A 25,254-nucleotide genomic window follows, 5' to 3' on the forward strand; every position below is an offset into this window, starting at 1 on the left:
AGTTTTAGAAGTAAAAAAATCTCGTAATGCCACGCCCCCCGGTCAGGCACTCGCCTTCCCCCAGACAAGTACTCGCCCCACAGGTTGAAAACCCCTGGTCTAGCCTGCCATCTCTTTGCACGTCATCTCAAGTTCTAGAATTCTGGCAGTGCATCGTTGTCTGACTTGCTGTTTTTTGTTTGATTGAGTGCATATGCTTTGATTGCTTTAAGATAAATTAATTATTTGTTGCTGAAATGTATGTCCACTCTTTCCAGATATCTTTAGTCGGTCTTCTGTTTGAATTAATTTTCACTTTTATGGAGAATGAGCGATGGAATTAAGAATTGTGCTACCCTTGTGTCTTTGTGTAATTCAGGCAAGTGGGGCAGCATTCGAGGCAGCGGGCGTGTCAGCTATAATCCAGATGTGGGGAACCGACTGGCAGGGAAGGACTCCCCTCAGACCAATGGAGGCCCAAACGAACAATACTTCCTCCGCCAGCAGCGTGCATATCTCTACATCATTGGAGACAAGAACCAGCTCAAGGTACTGTAAAAGAATGAATTCTGGCCTGAACTCAGTAGCAGGTTTTGCTCAAGTTCTAAAATTTAGCAGGGGAGAATACAGGTTCAACCACTTTTAGTGAAAATTTTAGCTTTTAACACTTCTTAGAAATGCACTTGGACTGGTCGGCTGGGCGCCCTCTAGCAGGCACAATTGGCTAGTGGCTGCAGCAGACAAAATTGGCCTCCAGTCTGCTGGTTGGGAAAGACCGGATTAAGGGGTGGGGTTATCAACGCTGTGTAAGTACAGAAAGTGGAAGAGCGCAGAGATCCGGGCGTGACTGTTCATACGCAAATCCACCAAAGTATGGGAGAATAAGAAGAGATCGGTGGACTTTGCACACATCGAAGGGTGTATCAGGCGAATATACACCCTCCATAGGTGCCATCGGGGTCCCCAGCAGCAGATTGGCTACTCTAAATTGGGAGAAAAAATGCATAAAAAAAAGAAAAGCACTTGGGTGGCTCTGTGGTCTATTATGGACTAATATAAGTGGCAAATATAAGGGGTGGTATTTGCCCGCCAGGTGTCTACACAGACATAATTGGCTATGTCTGAGGGGTAGAGAGATGTCCAATGCCCTGCAATGAATGGCGCCCTGTCTAGGGTATTCCTGCCTTGTTTTCCAGTGGACCAGCCATGACCCTGACCTGAATAAAGCGATTGATGAAAATGAAAGGAAATGAAAGTGGACTTAGCACCCATACATGTTATTAGAACTGTTTTCTTTACGGGATAGGTAATAGAAAAAAAGTAGTAGTGTGTGCATGAATTTAAAGTGACTATATGCACTGAGACTACAGTAAATAGGGGGCGGCTCGGTGGGTAGCACAGCAAGAAGGTCCTGGGGTTGATTTAGAGTTTGCGTGTCCTCCCTGTGTCTGCGTGGGTGTCCTCTCATAGTCCAAAGGCATGCAGTTAGGTTAATTGGAGATACAAACATCAAAGTGTTTGATATTAAAGACTTACATGAATGTTACCAAAGTATAACCACCAGACTATTGTGGCTGATCGTATATTTCCTCCTCACATGTCATTCTGTTGTGAACATTGCTGTATTATTGCTGTGTGTGCCTCTATCATATAAACCCTGTAAATGTAACTGTGAGCTTGACCGTTTGTGTCCAGGGGGGAAAGCAGGACGCGTTCCAGCAGTGGGAGGTTGTGCCCATCGAGATGTTTGACATGCGGCAAGTCAAGAACAGCTTCAAGAAGCTGATGAAGGCCTGCGTACCCTCCTCTGCCTCCAACGAGCCAAACATGTCCTTCCATCGCTGCCTGGAGGAGTCTGAATGGATGAATTTGGTAGGCCACTTTTTCCTTTAAGGGAAATATGAAGTGTGTCAAATTAAAGGAAAAAAAAAACACAGGTTGCCAGAATACTGTCAGTGCACAAAATTGTAACATATAAACCCTTTAGGGGAAGAAAAAAATGAAAATGATGAGACAAGGAATTCACCTTCATTGGCGATACCAGTCCATAATGTTTACTGAATCTCTCTATAAAATGTAATGATTAATTATACCAGTATCGGATGTGGTCCATACACGAACCACAGAGCACAGCTTTGTTTTAAATAGAGCTGGCTTCATCTCTGACTAAGATAAGATTCCTTTATTGATCCCCATGGGGGAAATTCGAGTGTTACAGCAGCTCCAGTACAGTGTAAGTACAGTAAATAGAGTAAATAAAATAAGTAGAATAAAATAAAAAAATAAGGAAGCTATAGAAACTATAGACTAGGAGGTATATGCACACACAGCGACTTCAGACTCGACTCGGACTCGTTTCAAATGACTCATGACTCGCACAAAAATGACTCATAAACAACAAGAGTCCCTAGTATCAGCATGTGTTAACATTAGATACGTGTGACATATATATATATATATATATATATATACCCTACGTAGTGCACTTCACAGGAACAACTGGGGTGAATGGAACATTCCTACAGAATTGGCGCTAATAGTTGGAAGACCACTTTTTAGTAAGAAATGCTGTTATTTGCATTTATTCAGTTTGCGTCACACAGATGAGTCAATGAAACGCTTGATTGGCTTTATAACGAGTTAGTGTTTTACTTAAAAGTTTGCAGGTTTTTAATTATAAGCACACATTTACAAAATAACGGATTATACTCCCAATGGGAAAACACACGGTTATAAATTTAATAGCATCTAGAAGAACATAAGCTAAGGTAAGCAAAGGTTATGATTTTTTTGCTGTGTTTTGGATTTTGGCCGCTGTGCCGTGATTTATTGCGCGCTTTTGTTTTGCAATGAAAACAAAACGTATCAGTTTAAGCTTTTAACTGGTACCTTCTTGTTACGGAAATTACATTCATTTGCACAATGACTAGGAAAGTAAAGGCACTAAGTAAAACGGCAAAATACAGTTGTTAATCTGTTGGTTTTTTTTATCTGAACTTATATATTATTTGTTTATTTCTACGCTACATTTCCAATACATGTTTTGTGTATATTATATTGACTCGTGACTTGACTCGGACTCTAGTCTAAAGACTTGTGACCTGACTTGGACTCTAGCCTAAAGACTCGTGACTTGACTTGGACTCTAGCCTAAAGACTCGTGACTTGACTCTGACTCATATTTTGTGTAAAAAGCAGTGTTTATGTTATTTCAAAGCATCTACATTTCTATAGCCTGATTTAATGCTTTTATCTATCTTGTAGCTGAACAGGCTTCTGCAGGTGTCAGTCCTGGTGGTGGAGCTTTTAGACAACGGCTCCTCAGTCATGGTCAGCCTGGAGGACGGCTGGGACGTTACAACTCAGGTATGGTGGGACGTTTTCATCTAGCTTGGCATTTTCAGATATCAGTGCTGTATCCAAGCTTGATGGCTGTGTCTGTTGCTGTGTACAGGTGGTATCTCTGGTGCAGCTGCTGTCAGATCCATACTACCGCACATTTGACGGCTTCCGGTTGCTCGTAGAGAAAGAGTGGCTGTCATTTGGTCATCGTTTCAGCCACCGTGGTGCCCAGACGCTGGCAAGCCAAAGCAGCGGCTTCACACCTGTCTTTCTGCAGTTTCTCGACTGTGTGCACCAGGTATGTTGTCAACCTTATGTTGTCATGTTACCTTAAAGAGAAAAGCTATATAATGAGACTAGAGAACATCTGAGAGCATTTTTCCATACAGAATATCTTCAGATCATTCAGACGCTTGTTGATTCTCCCTCTCAGCTGAACCCACAGCTTTTCTATAGGGTTTAGGTCAAGGGACAGGGATGGTCATGCCAAAATCATGATTATTTCAGCATGATTTGTTAACATTTTAAATAAATTATCATAAGAAGTTACTGCAGACACTTTCAGATTAATTCAGCTACCACATGGTTTTCACCTTGCTTTGTATGCCTCATATGTACTGGATGGGATTCTTCTTTTTTCTGAACAGATCCATCATCAGTTCCCCATGGAGTTTGAGTTCAGTCAGTACTATCTGAAGTTCCTAGCCTATCATTATGTGTCCAACCGCTTCCGGACCTTCCTGCTGGACTCCGACTATGAACGCATAGAATTGGGTAAGTGAAATTTCCAGATCATAAACCCTTTACATTTTCTAGGAATTTGGTCAAAGAAGGGCAGAAACCACATGGTCACATAATAAGGCACAATAAGGCAGCCTTTTAATTTCAGACTATACATACTGTATGTTATATGTGATATTGCATTACTACAAGCATTTTTATGCATGGCCTTTTCTTTACTATTAAATATTATAGGATGTTCTATGACTATATGAAGGTCAAACGTTTTTGATGGACTTTTATATATGGTCTTTATGTGTTATGTTATTCAGGTGATAAGAATTTAAAAATTTTGCATGTTTTATTTACAGTGACAATTAAAAGTCATACATCATCAGTGAAAAGGCTTCGATTCTGCATTTGTCTTCAGTTAAATATGGTTTTCCATACAAATCATATCAGCATTTAACAATTTGAGTAAATAATTGAGGAATTTATGTGATTTTTAGAATTTTGTTGGATATATTTGTAATAGATAAACCATGACTGCAAATGTATGAACTAACGCTCTAACGGTTGGCACACGAAGGGGGGCGCATGTCCAAAAAGGTTGAAAACCCCTGGGCTAGACAAACAACAAAGAGACAGTCAATAAGCGACAAATGTGGTAATCATGTACAGTTAGCCCGGGAAAATGGACAGCGACGCTGGGCGGGCGCCAGCTCAGACAGGCTAGCATCACATCACTGTTAAAAAGATCTGATTGGTTAGATTCAAGAGGGGGTGGGGCAGACTCTACTGTACCTCTGGTCGAACTGCGGGCCTGGCCTGAAACCTTACGCTGAGAGAGGGAGATGACTTTCGCCCTCTGACCCAGTGCTAGGGCCAGAGAATAAAGAAATATTACTGTCAGCACATAGGCTAGCATAGCTATGCTGAAACTACTTATTGGGTACAAATACTCTAGTACTATAAGCGAACACGACAAACAATTGTACTTAAGTACTTATACTAGTACAAATACGCTATTAGTAGTATACTAGTACATCAGTTTGTCTCTGGTACTATACTGGTACAACTATGCTACGTTAGACTACTATTCCAGTTAGATTGGTACTTTACTAGTATTCATTTATTTATTAGGATTTGAACGTCATGTTTTACACACTTTGGTTACATTCATGACAGGAAACGTAGTTACTGGTCACTCAAGATTCATTAGCTCAAGTCATGGACAATTTTGTATCTCCAGTTCACCTCACCAGTTCACCTCACTTGAAAGTCTTTGGACTGTGGGAGGAAACCAGAGCTTTCAGAGGAAACCCATGCAGACACTGGGAGAACATGCAAAATCCACACAGAAAAGACCCGGACCGCTTTACCTGGGAATCAAACCCAGGACCTTCTTGCTGTGAGGCGACAGCGCTACCCACCCAGCCACTGTGCCATCCACTATACTAGTACAACTATGCTACATTAGACTACAACTGTAGTATTACATGTATATTGATTTTGTTTCTGTGCTATATTGGTACTATACTAGCACAACTATGCTACCACATCCTTACTAGCACAAGCTGCTAAGATTTTACATGGTCTCTCCTATTCGTCCTTTTCACAAGGCTGAATGATACAATTTTACTCAGAATGGGTCTGAGTAATCGGGACAAGGTATACTAGATACTACATAAAAATCAATACACATAAATATGTGGAGACCACTAATTAATCCCTGTAGACACATAGGCAACAGATTGGGTTATACTGCAAAGGTCAGTCCTTTTCAGCATGACAGCATCATAGGATTGTATCTTTTTTAAGATGATGTTTTTTAGATAGTGCAATGCCAAGCACTGGAAAAGTGAAAAACCCATCACTGTTGGACTCTGGAGCAATGGGAATGAGCTCTTTATTATAAGCAACGATAAATCATGTTTTTCTACCTGCCAGTTGGACAAAACTACCTACCTAGAGAAATGTTACCTGTGTGTCACATGTATAGCACCAAGAGTAAAGTCTGACAGAAGAAAAGAGGCTAGACTTGTATCCGATGGTTTATGCTCAGCTTTGGTTTGGTGGAAATCCAAGCACTCCTGTTCCAAATTCTACCTCAGTGGGAGGACCAACTTCATATTAATTGTTCATGGTTTTAATGAGTTCAACATAAGGGGGCCATATACTTGTTGGGTATTGACACAAACACAATTGTCCTAGTTAAGGAAGAGAAGGTCAGACTAGGTCTCTTCCCTCTGCCGCTGCAGTATGCAATTTTCAGGACTGGTCTGGGCACCTGTGCAAATGAAGGGGGGGGGGAGGAGTTTAGTGTGGCAATCCATACGTGATAGAGCTCTGTGTGGGAACCCAACACTAGCGGGTAATAAGAAATAGCAGCAGATTCGACATGTGTTGGAGGAGGCATTTGACGATCAGCTCTCCTTGATTGGGAACTGGAAAGGATTAGACTGGGAGATAAAAAGGAAAACATCCAGAAAAACTCAGATATTTGAGCTCTTACTGTAATATTTTTCCCCACAAATATCTAAAATTCAGCAAACAAATCCAAAAAAGTATATGAGGTCAGTGGCAATTAAAAATCAGACGTAAATAAATGTACATCACACATGCCATATAACAGGATTGTTTTTATTTCTTTACATTTCCGCAAGTTTGGATTTACGTGTGTGCGAGACAAGTGTATCCAGCTTCACCATAATGTGGCGGCGAACAGAACTGAGCGCGACTGACAGAGACGATAGAGTTTTTTAACAAGACGTACTTCAAAAGTCAGATGTAAAGCTGTTTAAGGATCACAATCTAAATCTAGGGTTTATATCGCCGCTATGGTACTAAACACAGAGAAATGCAAGAACGTGATCGAAGCAGAGCGTCCAGGGCTCTAGACTAACTTTTTGCACTGGTGCGCCTAACTTTTTTTCTTAGGTGCACCAGCACAAAAGTTAGGTGCACCCTAAATTTTCGACTGCATCGCATTTAACACCGCAGTTTTACAGGTTCACTTTTTTTTCCCCGCTGTCCATATAGGCAATATTGACTTGTAAATGATTAACTAACAATATGGTCAACATGGCCTCGTCTGATGATCTGTTTGCTGCTGCCTGCCGCTGAAAGGCTGTGGGGAGAGGGGACACTTGGGCAGTGCATTTATTGGGGCACGTAATGTGTTTTATACATGCATTGTGCTTTTCAGCCTTTCAATTCGAAATGTATTAGAACCAGTCACAAATATACTATTGCCGGCCATGGTCTTCCCATGCTCTTTACAGTTAATTATAGTATTATAATCTAATTATAGTACACTATTATAAAAATTCTAACAATAATAATAGACTAAATGTGTGTATGTATGTGTCTATCTATTTATATGTGTGTATATTTAAAATTACATATATATATATATATATATATATATATATATATATATATATATATATATATATATATATATATATATTAGGGCTGTCGAAGTTAACGCGATAATAACGCATTAACGCGACCTCAATTTAACGCGATTAAAAAAATTAGTGCCATTAACGCAAATTCTAGTTCATGTTGACACTTGACTGGTAGAACAAACGTTTTAATGTCGGACTTGCCACCGTTTTTCATTTGCGGTTTGTTAACATAATGTAACCGATCGTGGTAGTGATGCACTTGCATAATAAAGAAATAAATACACGCTATATTCACAAGTTGTCGGGAGCAGAACACTTTATTACACTTAATTAACTTCTTCTTCTGTACCGAATACCGGAAAGCTGAGTCGAGCACGTTAGTTCATGCACTATGGAAGCCCCAAAGGGTCAAAACACACTCACTTCGTGTCGAAACGTCCATCAAACCATCGTCACGATACAACCACAGACAAGTCTGATACAATAACTACGCCTTATCCCACCTAAAGCACCGCTGATCTACAATGTTTGCTGATGGAGAAATTCTAACCTACAATCTGACATTTACTGCCTAGTATGTGAGTGAATAAAACTCCCTTACAGTTTTCTCTTGTCCCAGCAGTTTTTAACATCAGTACATTTAGCATAAAATGTGTTCACCATTTTAATTGTAACATTTCACTTAAAAATCCTTGTTTTCTATAACATTTACACAGATTTTTTTTAATGCGATTAATCGCGATTAACTATATGAAATTCTGAGATTAATCGCGATTAAAAATTTTAATCGTTTGACAGCCCTAATATATATATATATATATATATATATTTGTGTGTGTGTGTGTGTGTGTGTGTGTGTGTGTGTGTGTGTGTGTGTATGGGGCTCTAGAGTGTTAGAGTGTAATCTTAAATACAGTGCATTATATTATCGGCTTTACTGGATCTTTTACACAGATTCCCAAAATCACTTGCGGTGCACTTACTGTGTATTTTGATTACATGTATTCTAATATTTCACTGTCTTACTGTCTTTTAGTTATTTTTATATTTTACTTAACGAAAATATTGTGGTGTTTTTACTTTCGCTATCGCCGCACTTTACCGCTAGCATTAGCCTATTGCTACTAGAGGGTCGGCTCACCACTGTCCGGGATGTTACAGGTCTCTTGCTGTGTGGTGATGGGTGTGGGAATAAAAGCACACGACAAGGCAGACTTCACTGTCTAGCTCCAGAAACCGAACTTTAATGCTGGGGCCGTCCGGCGAGTCTTATATACAAAACTAAACCAACTGAACGTCCAAACGCACATGTATAAACCTGGTGCTGCATTCTGATTGGCTGAGCTGAATGTCGCTCACATATCGCCGCTACAATATTGTCCCGCCCTTCACTGTCTCTGATTGGTTTAGACCAGAGCTGCGTCCGGAATCGCATACTTACAGAGTATGTACTAGACTGGAGGAAGTATGCACTACTCGGCCGGTAAAAAAAGTACATACTTTCAGTACAGAAGTGTGCAGTATGCACACAACACCGCTACGTACTACATCCGCCATCTTACCAACGTCAAGTGATGACGTGGGAACGTGATGACGTATATCACCATAGTTACAGACTCATTACAAACTCCACTCATCAATATTTTGGATATTTATCGTCTTTTTGTTATTTATTCGTCTTTAAAAAATGTATTTTATTTATCTTACTTACACCTGTAAACAAAGGACTCTCCGTTTTTCGCTATCTTTCTTGTTTCTTATTCCGCTTTGAACGCCTACACAGCTCCAGTTGCATTATGGGATACATTAGCGGCACACAAGTGTGCATCGCTTGCATACTCAAACATGGCTGCCCAATAATTTGTGTATACTGTGTATTCGGACATACTAACCGCTCTCGCGTCCTCATTTCGCGTACTATTGAGTATGGAAGTATGCGATTCCGGACGCAGCCCAGGGGTGTCAAACTCGCCACGTCATTTCATGTGGCCCGCGAGAGCTTAAGCGACTGTACGATTGTTGTGATGGTTCGAGTCGTTACAGAGACGCGCTTATAATTTAATGGGAGTCCTGCACCTTTAAACGGCAACCGGTGACATCGTAGTCATGGCAACTAACTTTGACCTTCGCTGAGAAGCCATGTGACTTTTACGGCAAAAGAACGCGGGGTAGTAATGTAAACAATAATAATAAATATAAATAATTATCTTGCAGTATAATACCAAAGCATCGTCTGTAAGTAGTGGCGTTTATATTCTCAGTTGTTTGTAAATGTTTAGTGAGTATATCACAGCGTTTTAGTTACAAATTTACCGTAAATAAATACAATTGTTACCATTACTATAGCAATTAGTATCTTTACACAAAATGCTAACTCCTTAGCGCTATTTTACGTTTGGTTAAATCTCATATTGTACCAGATGTAACACTTGACTACAGCTGTGTGCTTTTACTGTATTAAGTTCTTTATTGTTTTTATTGTTTGTATTTTTACTTCATTCTGGTGCACACAGTGTATCACACAGCTGGGAAGCAAATAAACCGACTGTATTCTGAAGGGAGCTGTCTGTCTGTCTGTCTGTCTGTCTGTCTAGCTGAGCAAGGGGGATAAACTATTAGTAAGGGCAGAACAATTGTCTTAAAATACACTGTAAAAGCCTACATTAACTGCATCTCTCAAAATGCATGCTGATTTTGTGACCTGCAAAGTGACACATCCCGCCAGTAGATGATGTTAAGAAATATTTACACATAATCCCAAAATGTACAAGAAGATAAGTAAGAAAATTAAGCAGAAGGAGGAAATTTAATGAAAATAAAAACATTTGTGCTTCAGGAAGAGAAACCGGTGCGTCTCTTATGTTATGAGGCTGTGTCTGTGGTAAAGTAGGACAATACAAATGCAGAATTTAGCCTCCAAGAAAAACAACAGACTGCAATCACAGCAGGATACGTTACAATCGGCCCTTTGAGGGCCACAATAATGCCGATGTGGCCCTCGGTGAAAATGAGTTTGACACCCCTGATTTAGACCATGATATGGGCCTGATGTGTGTCTGTTGTACCACAGGGAGACTTTCAGAGTAGCGGAGACTTTTTTCCCCTCTAACGGCTGGTCGCACCGGTGCGACCTCAGATTTTTTTTAGTCGCACCATTGAGAAATTAGGTCGCATGTGCGACCAAATTGGTCGCACTCTAGAGCCCTGGCGTCACATCTAAAGCTTCGCTAACTAAACTGCAAACCAACACAGACTTTTTATAAAGTTTTACACATCCAGGACTGGAGCAGTTAAGATCAGTTTTGGAATATCCAAATAGCAATAGCAATTTGTGTAAAATTAATGCACATTTTGTTCACATTTGTTTTTAAGAAAGTTGATTAAATAGTGAAATAATGTTTTTACTCTGCCTGCTTTTCATTTTCTGATTGTAACACTTACTCTTATCAGTAACAGCTTATCAGAACTGTAAAATTTAGGCAATAAAGAGAAATCTTATTATTATTGAGCAGAATGAAGTTCACCCTATTGGTCCGGCCCTCCACAACAGTAACAGTTTCTTACGTGGCCCTTTGGAAAATTGAATTGCCCACCCCTGCTCTAACAAGTCTCATCAAATATGTAACATCCACACATGTCTTTAAATGTCTTTTTTTTTTTACTAAAGGGGAACTTAAAACTTCTTTTTTTTTTAAATGTTGTGCATCTGTGTAGGTGTTCTATATGAGGAAAAGGGAGAGAGGCGGAACCCTCAAGTGTGCAAGTCTGTGTGGGATTACATTGACCGTTTGCACAAGAAGACCCCCACCTTCTACAACTACATGTTCTCTCCAGAAGAGGACGAGGTATGTGTGGCACTTAAAATGTTTGCTGTGTGTATTACTGTGAGTGTTTTAGGTAGCAGATCTAACCCCCTCTATCTCCACCTACCTTTTTAACAAGGTCCTGAAACCCTACAGCAACATTTCCAATCTGAAGGTGTGGGACTTTTACACAGAGGAGACGCTATCAGAGGGGCCGTCGTTTGACTGGGAGCTGGTGCGGGGGAAAACAGAGGGACCAGAGGAAGAGAGAGCAGAAACGACTGCACCCAAATCTCAGAGGCGGGTGGTCTGGCCTTGCTACGACAGACTGAGCAAAGTGGTACCTGACGCCATCACCAAACTGCTTCAGGTGACTGTTGGTGTTAGGGAGGTGTTCACGGATGCTATGTTTCTGCACTCATATACTGATGCATTTTGTGCATGTGTGTATATTTAGGATGTACAGAACCTTGAGGCTGAGCTGGGACATGTTTCTGAAAGATGGAAGGACACATGGGACAAGATCAAAACAACACAGCGCACTGAGACCAAACTCGAGAGCCGGGTAGAGACACAAACGCATACACTATATAGACAAAAGTATTGGGACAACCCTTCTTTTTTTAAAATTGATGTTTGTTTAGCCAAAGCAATAGCTAACAGGTATAATAGATTCAATATATAAAGAAAATGATATGCCTCAAACTTTGCAGCAACCATTTAGGGAAGGCCCTTTTCTATTCCAGCATGACTCTGGCCCTATGCATAAAGCAAGATCTATAAAAAAAACATAAAGATTAGATTGGTTTAAAGAAATTTCAGTGGCCCTGACCTCAGAACTGGAACATCAATTGAGGCTTTCTTGACCAACATCAGTATCTGGTAATACAAATGTTCATTTTACTGTTTACTGAATGGAGACAAATTCCCACAGACATACTTTAAAGTGTTGTGAGAAGCCGACTCAAAAGATTGGCTGTTGATATAATAATTAAATTTTTTTTAATTCAATTCAATTCAATTGAAAAACAAACTGAAATCATTTAGAGGTTTCTTCAGTGTGTCCATGATCAGACCTCCTGTGTATATCACATCTAAACTAGGACTGTCACATGATAAAAAATTTTAATCGTGATTAATTGCGATTAAAGAACCAAATTAATCACGATAAATCGACTGTAAAAACAACTTTTACATTTAAACAGCTATGCACATTTTTACTGCCAGAAAATGTTTACCAATAAAAAAATTCATAAAATTATGATAATTATTAAATCTAAATTATTTTTAGAAGGCCAGCCAATGCCTATATAGAGTTGTTAACAGTTACTCATCTTTAAGCCAGTTAATTAACGACAGCCCTAATCTAAACATAATCTTTTCTCTCAGCAAAGGCTGTAATATTTAAAAATAAGCACTGACGTGTCTGGACTTGTTTTACAGCATGCTTTGCATTTCTATAAATAATTAGAATCGGCAGGTTTCCTTTTTAGATGCTGTTAATTATGATAACATTCTTGCACACAGCACTTAAAGTGGCTGTATTGCTTACATATAAAAAACAATGACAAATTAAAACTGTCATGTTTTTGTAGTTTTTTTAAAGATAAGAAATTGCTTTGTAATTTCCACATTTGTTTATACTAGATTAGACTTTTTTGTGTGTTTGAGTTTGCATGTTCTGCCTGTGTCTGTGTGGGTGTCCAAAAACATGCAAGTGAGATGAATTGGAGATACAAAATTATCCATAACTGTCTGACATTAAAACTTGTGAACTGATGAACCTTGTTAATGAGTAACTACCATTTCTGTCATGAATGTAACCAAAGTGTGTAAAACATGACATTAAAATCCTAATAAATAAATAAATAAGAACTCAAGTGTTAAAAACAAGAAAAAACGAAACGCATTCGAAATGCATTTATTCAGTTTTTTGTTATAGACAAAATTCTAGTTCACGTGTGGCAGTAATAAAGCCTAAATCAGCCTTTATCCTAAATCATCTTTTATCTCCCAACAGCCCTCGTTCTCCAGCTCCCTGCTTATGTCATCCAACCTGAGCCACCACCGGCGTTCTCAGGGTGTGTACCTGCAGGAAAGTAGGGTCGGCTCCTCCATCAACCTGGCCCTGGAGCACGAGGCCAGTGCCACCTCCACTCCCTCCGTTGGCCACACCAGCACCAGCACTCTCTACTCCCAGTTCAGGAGCACAGAGAGCGAGAACCGGTATGTAACCCACTGGCCTCAATGCATAAGCACACTGAAAGGCCTGCCTATTAGTTAACATTATCTCATTCGTTGTATAAATTATGTGTATGTTTAATGTTTTTCATTTACTGGTTTTTAGGAGCTTTGAAGGGATCTTATTTAAGAAAGGAGCATTGCTGAAACCTTGGAAGCCACGCTGGGTTGTGCTAGACAAGACCAAACACCAGGTATGTAAATCATCTAAACCCAGATTCTTCTGAGACAAACAGCCAAAACAAAAATTGGCTGACGGACGCTAGTACTTTCAGGGCACCTCTGAGATCCAAGTTTGAATTTTTGTAGGAGAGGGAATGGTTGCACTGGGAGTTCCATATTGATGCTCTGCTGGCTAGTGGAGGTGCCTGCACTAGAGGCGGTTGATTACATCAAACTTGTAGAGTGGTTGGGCTACAACCACAGAAAACCAGTGTGTAAAACATGATGTTAAAATCCTAATAAGCACCCAGGTGACGCAGCAAGATTTTTCGCTAGCACACCAGTGGCGAGATTCTGAACTCCTTTGCCACCGGTCGGCTGGGCGCCATCTAGCGGACATAATTGACAGTGCCTGCAGCGACTCTAATTGGCTAGGGGGATGACCGGACTATGTGGGTGGGGTCTTCAAACGCTGTGCAAGGACCCTGATTAGCAGATAGAGGCGTCTGTGCAGAATGCATGGGTGAAAAGAAGGGGTCTGCTAGGACTGCACATGTGTCGGTGGAGGCATGAGCAGTAACATACCCTCCTCGAAGGCAATCAGGGGTCACCGGTAGTGGAAGACAAATTGACTACGCTAAAACCGGGAGAAAATGGTAGAAAAATTCATAAATAAATAGAAAATAAATATAATGAGGTAAATGTCTACATGTGGGAACAGCAAAAAGCTAAGATCAGTTTTTAAAATGTACAGTGGGGCCAAAAAGTATTTAGTCAGCCACTGATTGTGCAGGTTCTCCTACTTAGAAAGATGAGAGAGGTCTGTAATTTTCATCATAGGTACACTTCAACTATGAGAGACAAAATGAGAAAAAAAAATCCAGGAAATCACATTGTAGGATTTTTAAAGAATTTATTTGTAAATTATGGTGGAAAATAAGTATTTGGTCAATAACAAAAGTTCAACTCAATACTTTGTAACATAACCTTTGTTGGCAATGACAGAGGTCAAACGTTTCCTGTAAGTCTTCACCAGGTTTGCACACACTGTAGCTGGTATTTTGGCCCATTCCTCCATGCAGATCTCCTCTAGAGCAGTGATGTTTTGGGGCTGTCGCTGGGCAACACGGACTTTCAACTCCCTCCACAAATTTTCTATGGGGTTGAGGTCTGGAGACTGGCTAGGCCACTCCAGGACCTTGAAATGCTTTTTACGGAGCCACTCCTTCGTTGCCCGAGCGGTGTGTTTGGGATCATTGTCATGCTGGAAGACCCAGCCACGTTCCATCTTCAATGCTCTCACTGATGGAAGGAGGTTTTGGCTTAAAATCTCACGATACATGGCCCCGTTCATTCTTCCCTTAACACGGATCAGTCGTCCTGTCCCCTTTGCAGAAAAACAGCCCCAAAGCATGATGTTTCCACCCCCATGCTTCACAGTAGGTATGGTGTTCTTGGGATGCAACTCAGCATTTTTCTTCTTCCAAACACTCTTCCCAGCCTGGTGCAGGTCTACAATTTTCTTCGACAGCTCTTTGGTCTTGGCCATGGTTGAGTTTGGAGTCGGACTGTTTGAGGCTGTGGACAGGTGTCTTTTATACAGATAACGAGGTCAAACAGGTGCCATTAATACAGGTAACGAGTGGAGGACAGAAGAGCTTCTTAAAGAAGAAGTTACAGGTCTGTGAGAGCCAGAAATCTTGCTTGTTTGTGGGTGACCAAATACTTATGTTCCACCATAATTTACAAATAAATTCTTTAAAAATCCTACAATGTGATTTCCTGGATTTTTTTTTCTCATTTTGTCTCTCATAGTTGAAGTGTACCTATGATGAAAATTACAGACCTCTCTCATCTTTCTAAGTAGGAGAACTTGCACAATCAGTGGCTGACTAAATACTTTTTGGCCCCACTGTAAGCGAAAAAGATAATGTAGAAATTTGACTGCCTCATGTTTATTTGAATCTTGTAATTTTTTTTTCTTGTTCTCAGTTGAGATACTACGACTCAAGGCAGGATAAAGAATGCAAAGGGGTTATCGAATTAGCCGAGGTGGAGTCCGTCATTCCAGGCACACCTGCAATGGGAGCTCCAAAAGCTGCAGAGGAGAAAGCCTTCTTTGATGTAAGTACCCCTACTTTAATGTCTGTGATTAATAACATTGTTTAGTTTTACATAATGAACTTAATGACTCCTTTTTTCTTTTTCTTTTTGTAGCTGAAAACAACCAAAAGAGTGTACAACTTCTGTGCACAGGACAGCAATAATGCACAAGTGTGGATGGATAGTATTCAAAGTTGCCTATCTGACGCATAAAAGAAAGAGGACCTGATTACAAAAAAAAACTACTGTGATTGAAAAGTTGTGTGCTGGGCTTTCAGCGGACTGAGCTCTCAACCGGTGGCACGACTTCCCTACTGGTTGTAGGAGTGAGGAAATCGGAGTAAGGAAAGCGTCGGTGGCGTTGATGGTCTAATGTTGATGGAAAATGTTGCACCTCACCACATTTCAGTGTTTTTGTTTAAAAAAATGTTTAAAAAGCAAAAAAAAGAAAATCCAAGCAGAGAATCCACGCAAAGACATGAATCAGCGTCAGTAGTCATACCACTATACAGACATGGTTGTTTTGTGGATACATGGCAACGTGTACTAGTTTTAATGGATTGCATCTCTTCTCATAAGTCATGAGCAAGGCACCCACTATCCCTCCAAAAATACTGCCAGGTTAAAAAATGCTATGCATGGGGTGTGGGGAGCATGCCCAGTAAAGCCACAGCGAAGCAGGCGCTTACGCTTCATTTTCAAACATCATCAAACACCATTACTACCAAATCAGCTGGACACTGTCACCAAATTAGAGACCTTGCTTTGTTTACTACACGTCCACTTCCCTGCCATTTAACTTCTGACTTGAACTTTCCGAGCAACGAGCATGCAGAAGCTAGACGTCTTTTCAATGGTTCATGAAGGATCTTTTGTTGCTTTTGTTTACTGCTTTCATGGACAGTAAGAAATATCAGTACTTGCCGCTCATTTCCTTTTGTTTTTAAATTTGATTTATTGTTTATTATTAATCCCTTCAGTTAATCGCCCTGCCAGTTGGAATAACATTCTCAGAATAGCTTGTTTACAAACAGAACTATACGACTCATGAGAACCACTATGAACCCTCTGAAGTTAAGAGATGCTGAAGGAAGGAAGGCTAGATTTTGCAGCAGTTATATTATGCATACAAAATGCATATTTTTAAACGAGATCTACATAAACTAGTGGATATTTTACACGAGGGTGTCTGTTTACGCCAGGCTGGCTCTGAGTCCTGTATGATTCTTTCCACATGAACAAAATTCTGATCACAAGATGAAGAGAATCTCAGATGGTAGCCGTTTTTTAAATGGTCTAAATTGTGCTGAGTCAGACCCTGTGATCCCGTAATGAGAAAACACATCTGGAGTAGGTAGGAAATGCAGGTAAACAAGGCCAAATGCAAACTAGTCTGTGCGCTTGTACATTCCAAAGGAGAACCGAGGACGAATATTTTAAAATGATGGTTCAGCTAGTGGTCCTGAAGACATTTTATGACAAATATGTTGTCTAGGACTTAAGCGTAGCTTGGTGTGGTCGTTTCCAGAATTGCCTTGTTAAACATAGTTTATTTAAAATAAATATAACCCTCAATCATCCTCTCACTAATGCTGGTCCCTGCTCCTGATTGGGAAGGACGAGGCTGCTCCACGCCCCCTCCGACACGTGCACAGCAATCGAACATCTTATCACCTACACTTGACGAGTGCAGTGCAGTACAGCGCTGTGTACGGAGAGCCACACCCTGTACCGCGCTCCTTTCCCATCTCCGTGCAGGCGCCACCAACCAGCCAGCAGAGGTCGTAATCGCACTAGCCTGAAAGAGAGTCCCCATCCGGCTTAATCCCGCCCCTATCTGAACAACGGGCCAATCGTTCTTCATGTGGTTTCTCAGCCTCAGCCGGCAGGCAGAGCCGAGGTTCGATACGATGTATTCGAGATCTCAGCTCTGGTGAACAGTGTGTGTTTTTACCGTTGCGCCACCTGAGCGGCCCTCACCACAGTTTTGATTAGAAGTTGGGTGCTTAGTCTATGTACAATAATGTGTGAATTATGACATTCATTGCTGTTCCGGCTACATTAATGTACAGTATAACTCCATGTTGTTGTAGAGCAACGAAATTGATTATCCTCCAATAAAGTCTGGACCAAGAAATCTATATATATATATTTTTTAGATATATTTTTAAATCCATTTCTCCCAATTTAGTGTAGTCAGTCTGTCTTCCGCTGCTGGGGATCCCCGATACCCTTGAGGAGGGTATATTGCTGCCCACGCCTTCTCTGACCCATGCGTAACTCCCAAGGGAACCCTTTTCCACCCATGCACTCTGCACAGACGCCTCTATCCGCCAATCTGGGTCCTTACACAGCGTTTGAAGACCCCACCCACATATTCATCCGGTCATCCCTCCCTGCAGGCACTGCCAATTATGCCCGCTAAATGGTTTCAGAGAGTTTCAAACCCAGGAGTTCAGAATCTCATCGCTGGTGTGCTAGCGGAATATCCTGCTGCTCCACCTGGGCACCAGGAATCTTTATATTATTCCTCCCAATTTAGGAAATTATCTCTGACACCATCTACTTCTTTTCACACTGAAGCAGAAGCACTCACACACGCTGATTTGCTTGGTGTCCAACAAGCATTGGCAGCAATTCGCAGTGAGAAACCCCATCGACCTCCCTCCCTCAGACACAGCCAATCGTGCCTGTTGGACACCCAACCAGGTTGATAGCACGGCTGAGATTCAAACTTGAGAGCTTGAGATCTCAGCATTGGTGCCACCCGAGTAACCCTGCACCAGACCACTTGTACTGCATGTGATGTGTTCTCTGTCCCAACCGCACACCTACATGTTGAATTACATCTTAGTCTGTGACTTTTGAGGCATGCTAGATAATATCCATTGTAACAGGCTTGTTGTCGGTCAGTGAATATTCACAAATGCATGCAAGCTATGTACTTGCTGTGTCCCAAATCGCATACAACATACCAAATGGTATGTAAGGAAGCTGATGTTGGTGTGCTAATTTGACACACTGTTTAGTACTATAGAACATGCTATGGGACACACCAGGCAATATCTCTTTCTGTCGAAGTCAGTGATGCAGTAAATCAGATGGTTTTTAAAGGTTATGGAACTTAATGTTTTTACAATTTACACAAAGTGAATTGGCTGGATTTCTTTACATCTGTGCATCCATTGTGCGCCCAATGTATTTTAAAAATCAAACGTTAAATTTCCTAGATTTGCTATAATATTGCTATATTAAAACCTTCCCAACTGGGCCGCTCTGCCTGCCGGCTAAGGCTGAGCGGCCACATGAACAACGATTGGCCTGTTGTTCAGATATGGGCGGGACTAAGCCGGATGGGGTCTCTCTCCCAATCTGCTGGCTGATTGATGGAGCCTGCACAGAGATGAGAAAGGAGTGCTCTCAGGGTGTGTCTCTCCGTACACAACGCTGAGCTGCCCACGAGTCGGAGGGGGCGTGTGTTAGCTTCGTTCTCTTCAATCAGAACGGGGATCGGCATTGGTGAAGAGGAAGCATGACACAATCGGGCAATTGGACGCGCTAAAAAGGGAGAAAATGCATAAAACAAAAATATATACATATATATATATAAAAAAAAAAACATACTTTGGTATAGTGTGACTTTTATGACAGACAGTGGATTTGCTTATAAACTGAAAACGGAACACAGAAGGATGTCTGGTTCTCCAGATGTGTATTCCCATTTCGATCACACCTGGCTCTCCAAGAATAAAATAGCATTTTTAAGTAAATGTACTATACAGGACAATTTAACCCTTCATTCTTGTTCTCATGATGGTTCGGTGTGTAAAAACTCCAACCTTTGTGTCCGTATTTTAGTGTAGATAAAATAGCTTCTCTTTTTTAAGAATTGCTTTTAGGAGGATCGGGGTCACTGCCAGTCTGGTCCTAGGACACTGATCGTCATCAGAAGCAGTGTTTTTAGCTAGATTCTGTTACTTTGTGTTCTGAATTCTGTACATAGCGGAGTTTATATTTGTCAGATTTCTTTAGCGAGACAGCGAGAGAGAAAGAAAGAGGAAGTCTATTCCGTTGGATGTATCACTTTTTTTCTCTTCAGTCTTTTTTTTCCCCCGGATACACAAACTAACACACACGCACACACGCACACATACAGTGTAAAATAGGGTAATCCTGCTTGCTGTCTTGTTGAACATCAAATTTGAATTGTAGATTTATTTTGTTCTGATAACTCCCTTTGTATATAATTTTCAGATTTCTATGTTAGTTAGTTATTTATTTAACGTCGTCTCCTGAATAAGACAGTCCTCCAAGCACCACTTAACTCTTGAATTAGAAATTCCAATACGTGCCATTGTTTAATTCTGTATTAATGTGACTAATGCTGATATTTTTTTTTTTTTTTTTTTTTTAACTACAAATAAATCCTCAATGTCTTTTTTTCTAACATTCTGGTCCTTGCATTATGTGTGTAAGTGTGAGAACTGAGTGAGAAATGTGTGTTTCTACAGAGACAGATTAGTGCATAATCAGATCAAAAAATGTCATTTTTGAAGTGCACAGTACTTGCAGGCTATCGACAGTGTTTATTTTTTATAACCTTTCATCCTGAGCCAGAGTTTCTTACATTTACTTTGACTTTTATTTGATTGCAGACAGTATGAACCTGATATATTTCATGTTTTATTTGGTCAACGTCTTTTCATTTATTAATAAAAATCCATTCTTGCATTTCAGGCCTGCAACACATTCCAAAGAAGTTGGGACAGTAAAGCATTTACTACTTTGTAATGTTGCCATTCCTTTTCACCACACTTAAAAGACGTTTTGCACCGATGATACCAAGTGATTTAGTGTTTCAGCTTTTTTTTTGTCCCATTCTTCCTGCAAACACGTCTTAAGATGTGCAACAGTACGGGGTCGTCTTTGTCGCATTTTTTGTTTTAAAATTCACGAAGTGTAAATGACCTTTGCCAAGGGCACTGACACATCCCCATACCATGACAGACCCTGGCTTTACTGATAACAGTCTAGATGGTCCTTTTCATCTTTGGTCCGGAGCACACAGCGTCCATTTAAAAAAAAAAAAAAGAAGACCTGGAATGCTGATTCATTTGACCACAATAAACGTTTCCACTGTGTGATGGTCCATCCTAGATGCCTGTGAGCCCAGAGAAGTCGACGCCGCTTCTGGACATGGTTAACATAAGGCTTCTTTTTTGCACAGTAAAGTTTTAAGTGGCATTTGTGCATGTAACTGTATTTGTGTATTGTAGTGCTTAACAAAGGTTTGGCAAAGTAATCCCTCACCCATGTGGTAATATCAGCTATTGATGAGTGGCGGTTCCTGATGTAGTGCCGTCTGAGGGATCGAAGCTTAAGCTTGCACCCTTGACCTTTACGCACTGAGATTCCTCCTGATTCCTTAAATGGTTTAATGATATTATGCACTGTAGAGGGAGAAATATGCAAATCCCTTCCAATCTTTCATTGAGGTTTATTGTTTTTAAATATTTCAATCATTTTCTCACACATTTGTTGACAAACTGGAGATCCTCTGATCATCTTTGCTTATCAAAGACTTTTCTGGATGCTGCTTTTGTACCAAACCATGATTACAATCACCTGTTAACTTCACCTGTTTGGAATCACATCATTATTTAGTTTTTTTACCTCATTACTAGCCCTAAATTGCCCCCGTCCCAACTTTTTTTAAAAATGTTTTGCAGGCCTGAAATGCAGAAATGGAGGTATATTAACAAATGAAATGAAGTTGAGCAGACAAAACATGAAATATCTTGAGTTCAAACTGTCTGCAATCAAATAAAATCAAGTAAATGTAAGGAACACTGTATTTTTATTTTATTTGTATTTTCCATACTGTCCCAACTTTTTCTGATTTGGGGTTGTAATTTCTATTTGTCATTGCTTCGAATTATGCCATTTGCCACTTCTAAAATAAAGTAGATGGATGTCGGTGGGCCTTTCTCCATCTGAAGACCCCTGGTATCACCCTCTCCTGTTATCCCACTAGCTACAGTCCTGCACATCATGCATATGTAAGTTTAAATGTCCTTTGTAACTCGCAATATGACTTCAAATATGTTAGAACAGCAAGAGATCTTAAAGAAATTGTTGGGGTGTTGGGGTTGTTTAACATTTAATGTGGGAGACAGGTTCTGTAATTAACTATTACTGAAATGAGCACCTCTGTTGTTTGTAACACAGAGGTCAGAAAAGAAGTACAAGTTACCAAAGATTTGTAGACACCTTGATATTTTATCTAACAAAAGCCATCCAGTTACAAAGCCATTGCTGAAAAACCTAAGACCATACGAAAATGTAAATAAAAGCAGACAAGAATGATTCACAAATAATTGTTGACCAGCAATTATTAAGAAGTATTACAAAACCATAATATTTATAATATTTAGCTAACCTTACTAATGTAATTGTATTTTTAAAGATATATGCTCATTCTAAATGAAATAGTTTCAACAGGGGTGTGTTTACTACTCCGTAACTGTGATATAACATTTAATCTGCTAAACAGTCTTGGCTCCATATTTACTGATATTGCACTACATGCTCATCTTCTCAGGACTCAAGTGTAGGCAGTTGCAGGCAGACCAGTGTAGCACCTGCACTCTCTTACTACAAAGCTATACTGTTGTTATACATGCTGAATGTGGCTTGGCATTTTCTTGCTGAAACAAGTTCACTTGTAAATGTCATTGGCATTTACACACCTTTCGAACATTGCATTTGTCAGAAAGTAAGAATTGTCATTTTTCTGTTTGGCCTACAAACCTGGCATACAAATGAACAATTTGACCATCAGTCAAGATCATCTCAGATCAAGAGTCAAAAGAGGTTTTATTGTCATTTCAGCTATATACAAGTACATATTGAAACATAGTATATTTGACTATAGTTTGCATTGATAATTTTAGGTTATTTCCAGTCTTCTGTACCAATTACCAGTAATGGGGGAAAACCACTATATTATATACTATTGATGAAACTACAAAACAAGTTTGATCCTTTAGTTCTTTTCATAAATCTCTCATAAAGATTTAAACCAGCTATTCTCATAATCCATTTAGGAATTATCACTAAGTCTGATTGTTGTAGTGCAGCGTTTGCTATTCTGCAATATCCTCCTGAGACCCAAACAAAAAAAAGGTTTAGATATTTTGACTTTTTTTTTTTTTGGTTGATAATTTAAGTATTGTGGATGAAAGAAACATTGAACAAAAAATTATTTTTCAATGTTATTTACTTGGTCTTTTTTTTTTTTATCATCTGTCCTTTGCAGTGGACATCAGGTCTTGTTTGATGACATCTCCTGACAGCTCTAAATCTGCATAATTTCTAAATAAAAATGTCTTACTCAGCCCTTTGCCTCTTGTATAGAAATAGGCTAAAAACAGGAGATAGTAAGTCCTACTGTCCACTACAAAGGACATTGCGTTTTTAAAGGTGTAAAATTGCTGTACTTTTCTGAAATCTTTCTAAATTGAAGTTAAGACTCTCATACTGATGAAACAATTAGATTATTAGCAACACAAACATAATATCAGCAAAAAACTGCTTGCTTGTTGCCATAAAATGTGGAATATGAAATTGTAGCCACTTTGAAAAGAAAGTTCATGTGCTGCAGTATGTTTGCCACACCCCCACAAATGTGACATTACTGAAAAGCCCAGAAGGTACTCTATATAGAACAGTAGTACTCAAATGGATTGCATAAACAGTGCTTGAGTTAGAGATCTCAGACAAATGTCCACCACAGAGGACAAAAATGAATTGCTGGGTCTCAGAAGGATATTTACATTTACATTTTCAGCATTTAGCAGACGCTTTTATCCAAAGAGACTTACATTACAGTTACAGTATGTTGTCTGAGCAATTGAGGGTTAAGGGCCTTGCTCAAGCGCCCAACAGTGGCAGCCTGGCAGTGGTGGGGCTTGAACCAGCAACCTTTGGATTACTAGTCCAATACCTTAACCGCTAGGCCACAACTGTCCTAGGATAGGACACTGTATTTTCAAAAGATGTTTAATTTGACATAACATTCACTGATCACTTTATTAAAACAATTGTTCACTTGGGCATTGAATTATTCAATCAGCTAGTCATGTAACAGCTTTTTTGACTGTGGCAGGGTTGCTGCCAGATATTTACATTTTCTGCATTTAGCAGACGCACTTATCCAGAGTGACTTACAGAAGTGCTTCCATAGTAAATATTTCATTTCTCAAGTTTTAGTAAACAACAGTCGAAGAACACAAATCTGCTGAAACCTATTAGAACCAAAGTGGGTTTTTTTTGTTTTGTTTTTTGGAAATTGAAGAAAAATGTTAGTAAATAAGTACAAGTCAGCTTAAGTACTTAGTAAAAAGGTGGGTTTTTTATCGTTTTTTAAATATATCACATTGGATTCCTGCTCTTTCCAACACTTCGGACCATGTCACAGTGAAATACATGATGGTGGTGAGGTGTGTGGTGTCAGTCACAGGCCTATAGATTCTGATTTTTCTACATTAACTAGGGTGACCATACGTCCTTTTTTTCCTGGACGTGTCCTCTTTTTGAGACCTAAAAAATGCGTCCGGCCGAGATTTTTAAATCACCAAAAATGCCCGGGATTCGGCTTTTCTAGTCTGCACTCGCTATTCTGTGTGTATGTTTTTGAATTGGTTTGCATTGGTTTGTTATTAGGTCTTTTTAGGAGTGCATCTGTTTTGTTAAAATAAGCCTGATTTTCACGTGCACGTACTAACACAGAGGCTCTTGTCAACACCGTGATGGCACCGCATTCTGTGGAAATTGCTCAGCAAGCACTAGAAGACACACCTTAACTGCTGGGTTTCTACTGATGGGAGCAAGTAATTAAAGTCAATCAAATTAAAGTTAAAAACACTCCTAATAAGTCGGCTGATACGATTGTACAATACATCAAAGAAACTAAAAAATAAAAGGATTTTTATTTATAGGTGACAACTGTTTTTTAATTTGTTGTTATTATTGTTTAGGGCTTAACGCTGAATGTGAAGGAATACGAATATCTGACCATAAAGGCCCTTGTTAAAGAGCAGCTGTACATTTATTAAAGTTCAGTAACACAGCTGGATGGTTATTGACTAATTTGTCAACTATTTAAACCTCTACCCCAAAATATAATAAAAACCAAAATATGGTCACTCTACATTAACAGGAATCAAAAGTTACAGTGAGCACATGCTTAACAAAACTGGACAGTAACAAGATTGAAAAAACAAAGTCTTATCTCAATAGGATTGGACCCATTGCGACCCTGACCAGGATGGCGCAGCTGTAAATTATGAAAATGAAATGGTAACAACTACAGCTACGATAACATTGCTAACTATTATTATTATTATTATTATTATTAAATGTGTCCAATCGACTCTTTGAATCGACTCCTGAATCCCTATACACCCACAGTGAGCATCAGAGTCGACTCC

At 39.7% G+C, this 25,254-nt stretch overlaps 1 protein-coding gene across 4 annotated transcripts in view; it reads left to right on the forward strand.

The window, feature by feature from the left end:
- Positions 1-20,210, forward strand: part of sbf1 (SET binding factor 1) — a 126,799-nt gene extending 106,589 nt beyond the window's left edge. For all 4 annotated transcript variants that reach the window (XM_062994732.1, XM_062994745.1, XM_062994733.1 and 1 more), the window contains 12 exons: positions 359-528; positions 1,675-1,851; positions 3,244-3,345; positions 3,434-3,619; positions 3,969-4,095; positions 11,169-11,299; positions 11,397-11,627; positions 11,715-11,822; positions 13,278-13,483; positions 13,605-13,692; positions 15,653-15,784; positions 15,878-20,210. In XM_062994732.1, coding sequence (XP_062850802.1) covers positions 359-528; positions 1,675-1,851; positions 3,244-3,345; positions 3,434-3,619; positions 3,969-4,095; positions 11,169-11,299; positions 11,397-11,627; positions 11,715-11,822; positions 13,278-13,483; positions 13,605-13,692; positions 15,653-15,784; positions 15,878-15,976 — 1,757 coding nt within the window. In that variant the 3' untranslated portion in view covers positions 15,977-20,210. The remainder of the gene's footprint in view (positions 1-358; positions 529-1,674; positions 1,852-3,243; positions 3,346-3,433; positions 3,620-3,968; positions 4,096-11,168; positions 11,300-11,396; positions 11,628-11,714; positions 11,823-13,277; positions 13,484-13,604; positions 13,693-15,652; positions 15,785-15,877) is intronic.
- The last annotated feature ends 5,044 nt before the right edge of the window (positions 20,211-25,254 follow it).

Source organism: Trichomycterus rosablanca, chromosome 1, assembly GCF_030014385.1.
Source record: "Trichomycterus rosablanca isolate fTriRos1 chromosome 1, fTriRos1.hap1, whole genome shotgun sequence".
NCBI lineage: Eukaryota > Metazoa > Chordata > Actinopteri > Siluriformes > Trichomycteridae > Trichomycterus > Trichomycterus rosablanca.